Raw genomic sequence first — 11,092 nt, forward strand, 5'->3', positions numbered from 1 at the left:
TTCGGAGAGGCGGGACATTTCTCACAACCTCCAATGAGAGGCGGAGGTGGGATCACGTTGCCACAAACCAATCAGCGGCTGGTGACGTAGCCGTCCCGTTGAAAACTGTTTATAGTGCGTTCACGTTAATATTGAGGGAGTCTTAATAGCCGAACCAGAAGAGCAGTTGCCACATCCACCCCCCATTTCAACAACTAGAAGTTTCATTAATATCTTGCTGTGGGCTAATACTAATATTACTGCCATTTGTTAAGTGTTGAAAACGTTGTAAAATAGAAAACTATACAGAGGTTTTATTTTTTAATATAGATAAATATACCAGTATCGTATTTATGGTATCATATCGTTGTTATGGTATTGTATCGAATTCTAGTATCAGTATCATGATATTTATGGCAGGTATCGTATAGAAGTTATAATGTTAGTATCGTGACAACCAGGTAGAGGCAGAACCGACTCAAGGAACAGAGTCAAGGCTCAGCAGAGCACACAAGTCCTTGAAGACTTGTTCAGGCCAAAGAAAGGAAGTTGGTTCATGAATGACTTTAACCATATTATATATAATGACAATGTATATTTGACAAATATGCTCATTAATGGAAGCCTCATAAGTCCTTTATTTAATCTCAAAGAACCCACCAATGGACCACTTACCTTCTGGGAAAACAGGTGCAAGGCCAAATCTGTTTATATCAATGCATTATCATTTACCGCTGATGACATGATGAAATTGTCATAAGAAGCATTTTTATTTATTGTTCATATTTACAGTTGCAGATGACTCACAAACGTGTTTATTTCCTGGGACTCCTAGTGCTACGTGCCGTATAAAAGTGAAATTATTCATGGAATAATTATGCTCTCAAAATGAAATGTTATCAAAGTGCTCTAGCTCAGGGAAAATGTTCTGTAACTTTGTTACTGCAATTACAGTAACAGAATGGCATGCACTGCCTCACAGTGAACAATAGGAAGCAGAGGAAGCACGGAAAGTCAGTTTTCTGTGATTGGATAGGCATTCGTCCATGAAGGCTCAGTGCAAACAAGTGTAAACATAATCCAAAGAGGTGGAGGCTTTAGTGTTGGTGGTGGAGGCGGTGGACGCTGCCGGTCAGTCCGCTAATAAACCCCAGTGTGTGACTTTGTCTTTCACGTGTCTCTGAGGAGGTACAACACGGTGGCCTTCAGATAGTGTCCAAAGGCACAGACGGCGGACACCAGCCAGTGAGAGCGGAAGCTGGGATCGGTGTTCACCACGCATTTCGTTACGTCCACCTGTGACGGCAGAGAGGACACAGAGCTCTCCAAATGAGTTCAGACTGACATGAAACGAAAGGATATATATAATATTTTTCAATATGCTAAGAATCCGCATCGACGACGTGCAGGACTTGCCCACAAATGTGTTTTTTTCAAAGCCAAAGCCCACACTGCAATGCTTACTTGAGAAAATCTACTTGTATAACTCGAGCACTTTTATAGACAATGAGATTTCCCAGAAAGCTCAGTTTAAGTGTCAAACCTGACACTAAACACTTCTCCCTCCTCAGATCCGTCACATCACAGATTGTTATTTAGGTTTCCCCACACGCTGATTATCTCTGTGTGGAAATATTACAGTTTGACCTTAGACAGGGACAGGTCCCTGATTTGTGCTCATGAGGTCAGTTATACAACGCATGGTGCTTCATTTTGTCACACTCCACTTGCCCTCTAAACAAAACCGACTTGGGTGCCATGTCTCTGAATGCATGTGTTCACTAGTTGTGCTCTTTCCAGCAGAGCGAGGCAGAGGCCCGTTGCCAGGCCTTGTTCCTGCTGGTGTGCTTTGTTGTCTCTGCAGCATTTTATCAGACAGGCTTTTCATTTTGATAGGATTCTGCAAAAGAGACATCTACTATTGTATCTGACGCTATGGGACGGGTGTACGTTATGTTGTCAATGCACGGTGAATAATTCTGTTAACATACAGCCCTTTACCTGTCTTCGACCATTAAACCAGCACCAATATAAAGCAATATGATACTTATCTTTAATCGGTATTGTATTCGCACCTCATGACTTAATCCACATTCATCTTGTATCGTATGGTAATATATTTACTGTTGCAGTTATGTAATAGCATGTATATGTTGTTCTCTGAACCAGCGGATGCATCAGTGAAATATTAAAAGGAAGCTGTATGCATCTGTAAGTTTTATACAAATCATCCCCAGATGGGGTAGGTAGGGGACCCAATATTCATGGCAGCTAAAAGATCAGTCGATTTGTCAAAAGGTCGATCAATTAATCCCAAAAGTTATTTATTATAAAAAATGTAAAACAGAGTTTAGTCCTTCTAATTTTTTTATTGTGAAGATTTGCTACTTTTCTTTGCCTAATACATATCCAAATTGAATATATTTGGGACCACAGACCGTCTATAGGAGGTGGAATGTCACACCGTGTGATCACTCATTGGTTTGTGCACTGCCGTTTAGAAGCCTCGAGCTTGGCATGGCCGTAGCAGTCTTGGTTTTTTGCAACCAGAAGGGACACAGGGGGTGGAGCTCAATTTAACTATGAATAAGATAGTTACCGGATTTCTCCAGAAGAACATCATTCTGTGTTGAAAAATATATTGAGACCATAAAATCATGTTTATAATGTTGAGAAGGTTTATTTTCTCATACTTCGATACAGCCCTAATATTCACAACACACCCACCCACCAACCCAGAAATATGACGAAAACCAAATACGTACTTTAAAATGTCATTCCCATTATAATATTCCCATCATACAGACGCTGGGACTGTTTATTAAATAGTAACACTCACACAAACAAACGGTAAGGTTAAAAATATATAAAAAGGTGCCCTTACCCAGCCCCCTCTTCTTTTTAACCAGGAGGTCAAGCTCTTGCGAACAAACTCCCCCATGCAGTCGACAATGGTATGAACCATAGCGGGGTGACCGTGGCGAACACAGTCCACAGCCAGGGCTCCTGCCACGGCGTACAAAGACACCACCTTCCCCCATGTCACACCTGACAGGAGACACACTGTTAGAACACAGTACACATCATGCTCACTCATAGCACACAGAACATTATTTTATTATTTACTGATTTGAGGGTTCTCAAATAAAAGTGTGGACGTGCTATTTTGCAGCGGTTTTTAGTAAATTCTGTCAGCAGCTTTAATTCAAAGATGGATGAAGAAACTCTAAAACCTCAGCAGCAGCCAGACAAAGAGGCCTCCATGCCTGACTGTCCAATGGAGAAGAAAACCCAAACACAAGGCTCTGGGCTGGAGCAGGCAGGCAGTTCGCCTCGATTGATGAGTGAGCAGATCATTTTTCCGACTCAGTCCACTTGTGGAGTACAGCTTTCTGCCGCCGCACCTTTTAAAGTCAAAGCGTCAGACTCTTTTTGCAGTGTTTACATGTCTAACGGATATAAAATGAGCCCACAACTCCTTCCATCTTCTATATCGGTCTTCCAATTCATTCCTAGGTTCTCGTAAACGGAGGTCATGTTTCTCTTTAACTGGAAAATCTGGAATTTGCAGAATGATACTCTCTAATTCGAGGCACTACTTTGTTGTCAATAATGTCCTTTTCAAGGGATTACCCTTGAAGCAGACATTATTGACGACAAAGTACTGCCTCTCGCACCTTATTGCTTAAATGTGTACACTTGCAATGCTGCTGTCCAATGTATGGTGAGTTCAGAAAATATAAGTCAAGTTTTACCTTTTAAAATTAAAAGAGATCTAAGAAGTCTGGCAGCTACATGCCAGTTATATCAAGCTCTAATAAAATTCCACTTAATGCAACTCAACTGCCTCTTGTGTTTCAGCCCTGTTAAATGCCTGCTACCTTCAAACTTTACAGCCCCAATTTGAAACAAACATTTTCACTTAAAAGAACCCAAAGACCAAGTGGGGATAACCCAGATGACATTAAATTCAACGTACCAGGATAGTCAGACTGGTGGCCATTTTTATTTGTACTTTTGCCATTGCGACCGCTGTAGCTAATTTCCATGTAAACTACACCAACTTAGCCTCCAGCAAGTTGCAGATACACGGAGGTTTTGCAGTATTGACTAAAACGTGCAGTGTGGAAGAGACATTACGAAGCTGAGGGCCAGAGTATATTTTAACAACTTAATGCTTCATAGCCTACACACATTTCTTGTCACAGCGTAGGGAAAGCACATTGTTATTGCCAGATGAGTGACAACTTTGTTGTTTCCTGTAACAAATCTGTCATTTAAAGCATGGTGGAATCAGCTAGCTAGCTAGCTTGTTAATTCCACCATGTTTTACCTAGTGGACAGCTGTCAAGTTAGTTGGTCCAACGGTACCTCCGCTTCACTCCCGGTTGCTCTGGAGAAGGTCAAGCTACCGAGCTAACTAGCCAGCTGTCCCTCTACGGAGTTGCGTCCACTCTGTTTTACAGCGACAGGAAGTCTGCAGGTTTATCAGAGGTTTACTCCCATGAAACCAACACCGTTAAAAGGGATGAGAATGAACCAAAACAGTAAAATTAGGGGGCCACAAAACCGAAACAGAACGCTCAAAGACACTAATAGTTTAGTGTGGGTGTAAATTAGAAAGTTTTCAAAGGCAGATGCTAGTGGCATGAGAAGGCGTTTCAGCTTTAGTTTATCTGTGCCTTGTGAAAGGCAGCATGATCTTTGTGACTAAGCTCATAAGCATTCGAAAAGTGTGTGGTCATTATCTACTGCTACCCATGACTTCCTCCTCACTTTGACTTGTCTAGACAGCTCTACTGCATGTCCAAGTTTACATTTGTAGTCTTGGAGGCCACATTTTCATTCGGTATACTGAAACTAAAGCTGAACCTCAATGCATTTCTTCTCTTGCAAATTCCTGGAGCATGTTTCGATTTAGGTAGATACTCTTTCATATAGATACGTCTGATGCTCTGCAGATTCTAAGGACCACACAAACCTGATTTTCTTCAGTGTGCAATAGATTCCGAACTACTTTTGCAGCAGATTGCTTTGTTACAGTCCCGAAGGTATAAACCAGCTGAGGCTGATGACTGAACTCCATGGGTGGGGTCCAAACTGTCTGTAACAATCACTCGCTCTGGCAACATGTTAACCTAATATGGACTGAAGGTTTTCCCAGCAGTTCCTTTCCTGTAAGTGGGTAATGACTGCAACAAAATGTCTCGGACTAACTGGAGAATTCCACACTCACCCTTTGTTAAAAAAGTGTTTACAAATAATTGGGTGAAGAGCAGCCATCCTGGAGAGAGTGTGGGCAGATGAATGCCAACCACTCATACATTTTCTGGACATGTATGAAAATACAAACATTCTGGGACAGTTATTCAAACTCTAGAGGAGATCCTGTGCTACAAGATTCCAAGGGACCCACGGATTGTGTAGCTGGGACTGATACCTGACGACATAAACCAAATGAAGAACATCTACCTCTTTACTCAGGCCATCACAAGGAGTTAGTTAAAAAGTGAGCCTCCAACCCCAGGACAGTGGCTGGACATTGTAAAGGAAATATACTCAATGGAAACATTTATTCTCTTCCGAAGGATCAAAGCAGGATCCCCGAACAACACTGGGGGAAAATAGACTTTATAAAAGGAAAAGATGAGTCATGTTCTCAGCTGACCTGAAAATAATGTGAAGAGTGATTGATGACCCCCTATTAATGTACTCTATATGTTCTACTTATGTCTGTCTTTTCTTTATTTTAAATTTCGTATTTTATTATTTTTTTCTATTTTATTTAAGTTTTTCTTTTTTTGTTCATTGAAAATGAAAAAAATCAATAAATGAAAAAAGTGTTTACATAGGATTAGTTCAATAGACAAGCATTAATAGGAGCCGTCACATCGTTCTCCAGACTTTTGAATATATTTATTGTATTTGTCTTAAACTTGGTTCCTCCTTCTAGATGACATCGAAAAGAAGAACTTCCTGGCCTAAAGCATCAAAAAAAGCTTTGAAACCTTTCTTTGTTTCTCAAATGTGCGTAACTGATAACAAAAGCACTAAAAGTTAGTTCTCTCATGCAGGCCTGTTCGCATGGCTTGATTTACAATACAACCAGACACTGACGGGGACCTACCTGTGGAGAAAATGTCTGCAGCCACAGCCAGGAAGGCATCGGACACAATACTCTCCGAGGCCACCGTGATGTTGAGCTGTCGTGCAACGTTACGGTACACGTTAGGTCGAAGGTACTCCAACTCATCACCTGGCCAAAACATAAAAGATTAAACTCAGTGAGTAGGATTTATCTGGAGTCGGATTTTAAAAATGCATTTACGGATTGAGCCATGGCCGGGGAGTCTTAAAAATCTGTGCACAAATATGTAGCGATCCACAAACAAATGCTGTGTGATCGACAAATAAATACATATAAATCCACAAACAAATAAACAGATGCACATAGAAATGCATAAATATATTTGTGGTTTTTATTTTACATTTATATAAATCGCAATTTATTTACGTGTGCATTGGAAAGTATTTGTGAATCTTTCTGCATGCATTTGTACATTTTATATATTTGTGAATTGTTTTGTGCGCATTTGTGAATCTTCATGTTGCATTTGTGAGTCTGTGTGCATTTGCAATTATTGAGACTGATCTGACCCCATAGATTTATATCGACTGTTTGTAATGCTTCTAACTTGCATTTAGGCAACACCCACGCCCACACACAAAGCAAGACTAAAAGAAGCAATCACTTTTTCTAACAAATTAATAGATTACTTTATTTGCAACAAAGACAATTCACCCTTGTTGGATTCAATAAGCTCAGTGTTCTTGCTGATGTAGGGTTACTTGGTCTGACATGACCAGTAGTTTATAGCGAATACAAGATAATGTTACCCAGAGTCAGTTGGCTGGCTTTAGTCTTCTCCATTCGTGTTATTTTAACCATAACTGAAACATTAGCTCAGCATCAGTTACATATTCTGGTTTTAATTTTCAAAGTGCATTCTAATTGACCTTTTGCTAAGTCCCGCCCCTCGAATGGAGACTGGCCAATCATAGCATAGCATGAACCAGCTCTGACAACTAACCGCCTCTGCTCCGCAGACATCTCGTGCAATCTTATTTCCATTTTTTTTTCATGTTCAGACTGGTGTTGTGGATTTTTAAAGCTAGTCCCGTTTACCGATTCTGTAACAGTGACACTCATTACGTGCGTTATTAAGTGAGTTATGTTACCTATCTCCTCTTCATTCTCTCCTAATGGAATAATTTACCTCTCTCCATCACACATTGTTAACTATTGGGTTAATTGGTTATGTCTATTGGATATGGCTGTAATCTACTGAAGAGATTAGATTAAATACTTTTAAACTTGGTTTCTTTTCAACTCTACTGCATATTATGTAATTCCAGGTTTCAACAAAGCATCTACTGCTCATAAATTATATTTTAAAAAGCAGGTGAAATCCGATTTTTATGGAATAATTTGAGATTTGGGAGTGTCCCTTTTCTGCTGAGACTTAGATGAGTATGTGGGTATCACTCATGTTTGTAGGCCGACAGTGAATTTGTAGCTTAGCGTAGCACAAAGACAAACATCAGGGGCTTCATCGTCTTTGGTAGGATTCATAATTGAATCGTGGCTAAGCCACTTGCAGCACAACCATCAATATCATGAACGGCATAAATAACAAGGTAGCCTACTTCAGACAGAAGGGGGGTTTGATAGATGGATATATTTATACTTTGTTAGTCCCGAGGGGGAAATGTGTTAACCGGAGAATACATCCAGGATATCAATCAGATTCAACAGTGAAAACTGGTCAAAAATATAAGGAAAGTAGCTAAAGTCTCCAGATCGCAGCATAAAAGTGAACCACCATGTAACTTGGTATAGACAGCAGGGCTGGAGGCTGGCCCACCAGGCAGGAGCCATCAGACTACTTGGATCACAGTTTTTGTGAACACCCTCTGGTGGAAAGTGTTCTCAAACATGAAACATGCCCTGTGTTGTTTTCTTGTAATAAACAGTCTGTTTTTCGAACGTTGTTTCCTGTGAATTGCACAACTCAGCTCGAGGTGATAACCACAAATGGTAAAGTGAAACCTCAGAACTCTATCGCTTTCCATACTATAGGCAAACATCGCCGTAAATCAAACCGGGGACATATTACTTTCTTAGGGATGTCTTCGTGATATTTTCGTGGATATTAAAGCAATATCACATGACACATTCTGAATTATGTCATAAAAAGTGTATCTCTGATTGATTTAAATGAGTATGTCTTTTGGATGCAGCAGACCATTCAGAAACTCACCCAGCCACAGCAGGACCGGCGATACCTCTGCCAGCGCGCCGCCGGGTGCAGCCCGCCCGTGTTCGGGCTTCGACCAGCCGATCCCGGCACGGTTGAGCCTGGAGTGAATGTAGTCCCTGCAGAGCGCTTTGGCCTGGGACACCAGCTCCTTGTCGGTGGGCGAGCGGTCAAACACCTCGGCCGCGAACACAGAGGAGCGGCGCAACATCTCCATGCCCGCGTCACGGACTGCGCTGCGCACCTTCCCCCGCCGCCGCTTCTCACGGCGGCCACTTCTGCACCAGGACTCTCCCCCTCTCCTCCGTCCCTCTATATAGGACTAGGAAAACTTGTGAAGATTACCCTACATAACAAAACATGCGGATTAGTTTGTCTGCTAGACATCTTTTGATTGGCAAGCGACTCATAACGCGACGCGTTCAAAAGCTGCAGGTTATGTAAACCCCACGCTCGACAGCAGGACACGTTTGATATGAGTCCAGAGGAGATATGTATGAATCCATAACGTTACAGTTAGTGCGTCCACACTGGCTTATCATTGAGGTAAGGAGCTTTTAAATAACACTTACCGAGGCGGAGACTATGTCATCCTGCATCCGAACTTGTCAGAGCAGAAAGGTGCTTTTGGTCGTTTACGAACTGAACATTTTTGCTGCCACTCACATAACCACAAAGAAAACACCCTCTCCAGTTTAGTCTGACAGGCTCTCCTTCTAAGGGCACTTATTGTGAAGTCCAAAGGCGGAGATACACAAGCCCCGCCCCTCCGCCCCCCATCGCAACACGCATACACGCACGCACGCACAGACACGGAGGACATGACCCCGCATTACTTACTGGAAGGTGCACAGCATTGGTCTTGGATCTGTGTGATTACATTGTTGCATTGATCATCCCCAGAGCTGTTGTGTTACAAAACCAATGAAGATGATGTTGGAAAAAATAAAATACAAAAATATTTTTGATTATCTTCTACTCAGCTAGGTGGCATGTCAAAATAAAATGTTGTTTGTTTGTTGTCTATAAAGTCTAAACAAGTTAGGGGACCAACAACAAAAAAAGACCAAAAGAGCCGAAGTAATCAAATTCCTACTTTAAATCCCAGGTCAAACTCATTACACACATAATCCTTTTTCCCATGATGCATACAATGACACCTCTTATTTAGTCTCTACCTGCCAGGGTAAGCATCCTCATCTTTTAAACTCCACATGCAACACATTCTTATGTTAGGAATTTGAAGCCTGATGACATCACTATGACATCAGGGTTATTTTCTATTCAGCCAGAGCCACCATAAATCATTACATAATTGTTTCCCACGGGCTTCTTACATTCTTATTGATTTAATCCATGGCACTCGTGTCTTGCTGTTAAATATGAAGCTAAGCTATACCACTGGTATTTGTCAGCTTAGAATAAAGACTGAAGAGAGGTGGCAAACAGCTAGCCCCGATTAGACAAGTTATTATGCAAACCCTCTATGACACAACTGGATTAGAGTCAGCCTTTTCGGCAACGATTTGAAACAGACGCATTGCTTTCTCTCAATTCTGTCACATGGGACTCAACATATTTTAAATCTTTAAACCGCTCCTATGCAGCCATGTTGTTTTGAAAGACAAACAATATGACACAAGCAGCTTCACATCTCTTCCACTCCAACAGAAAATAGTTTGGTGGAGTGATATTGTCATCTCTGGCCCCGGGGGGCCCCCCACCCTCCTGTGGCTCTGTTCGGGCGTGCCAGAGGAATTCCCGCTTTGTTTGAGACTGCTCAACAGATTTGCAGATCCTTGTTAAACTGTCCCTGACGGATCCGTTTGCTAAACACTCCAAAAGAAACGCATGTTCAGTCCTCAGGATGCTCATCCACACACGTTTTAAAGCCCATTACCGAGTGTGCTCCTCCTTATTCTTACACGTTTCTCAGAGGAGCAACACAACTCCAAGATGATAAATAGTCCCTTAAATTACCTTTTTTTAAAGCAAAAATGCCAATGATTTACTGCCTGTCTTTTTAAATACTTATTTGGTTTAACGACACAAACACTGTGCATGCATCACTTTGGGCAACAACGTACATTTTCAGAATGTTTGAAAATAAATGAATTAAGGGAGAAAGTAATTGGCAAATGAATCCACAACGAAAATAATGTTTAGCAGTCCTATATAAAGTTCATATTAATGCACAAGTAATAATAACCGAATGATCAGTAATTATTGCACAACTCATTAATTTATTTTCCTGAATATAATGACACTTTTATTTTAGAATCGTTGTCAATGCAGAACTTGTAATAAAGTATTTTTATTATGTGGCATCAGCACTTTTATTATTAAAGTAGAGGATGTGAATACTTCCTCTACCACAGCCCGTCAGTTCCAATGTTGATTAAAAAGATTTAAAATGTTTACTTCAAAGTATTAAAGTACTTCCAACTACAGTTCTGGACAATAACTTTGGGTGAGGCAGCTTTGAGTTTTTACATTTGCTTGAGGAACGTGAGGCCAGCTGTAAGTTTTGATATCTTTCGCCTGGCTTCAATTGTTATTGTTCCTTTTTTACTGCCATTATTTATTTGTATGAATAAACTAATATCCAAGCCTTCAATGTTATTAAAAAATGTTTTTCTTTTTACATTCGACATGTTAATGTGCATTAGACCCAAAAATTGTTTTCCTGTTTACATTCATCCCGTCTCAGCCTGCGAGTCCTCTGTAATTTCCTTATAGCACCCACATGTTCTAAAGCTGCTTTGCAAATAATGTTAGAGTTTCTGTACGACATT

General features: G+C 40.9%; 1 protein-coding gene across 2 annotated transcripts; it reads right to left on the bottom strand.

The window, feature by feature from the left end:
• Positions 1-725: 725 nt before the first annotated feature.
• On the bottom strand, positions 726-8,999 carry boka (BCL2 family apoptosis regulator BOK a). 2 transcript variants are annotated; one of them, XM_056415246.1, is made up of 5 exons: positions 8,870-8,999; positions 8,301-8,619; positions 6,107-6,235; positions 2,864-3,027; positions 726-1,275 (listed from the first exon to the last, which is right to left on the bottom strand). In XM_056415246.1, the coding sequence occupies exons 1-5, from the start codon at positions 8,894-8,896 to the stop codon at positions 1,150-1,152; spliced, it is 765 nt and encodes a 254-aa protein (XP_056271221.1). In that variant the 5' UTR covers positions 8,897-8,999; the 3' UTR covers positions 726-1,149. The 2 variants fall into 2 exon arrangements, with proteins under 2 accessions (XP_056271221.1, XP_056271222.1); XM_056415247.1 differs by having other exon boundaries at positions 8,301-8,643; positions 8,870-8,977.
• Positions 9,000-11,092: the final 2,093 nt, after the last annotated feature.

The sequence above is a fragment of the Pseudoliparis swirei genome, chromosome 5 (genome assembly GCF_029220125.1).
Source record: "Pseudoliparis swirei isolate HS2019 ecotype Mariana Trench chromosome 5, NWPU_hadal_v1, whole genome shotgun sequence".
Classification (NCBI taxonomy): Eukaryota; Metazoa; Chordata; class Actinopteri; order Perciformes; family Liparidae; genus Pseudoliparis; species Pseudoliparis swirei.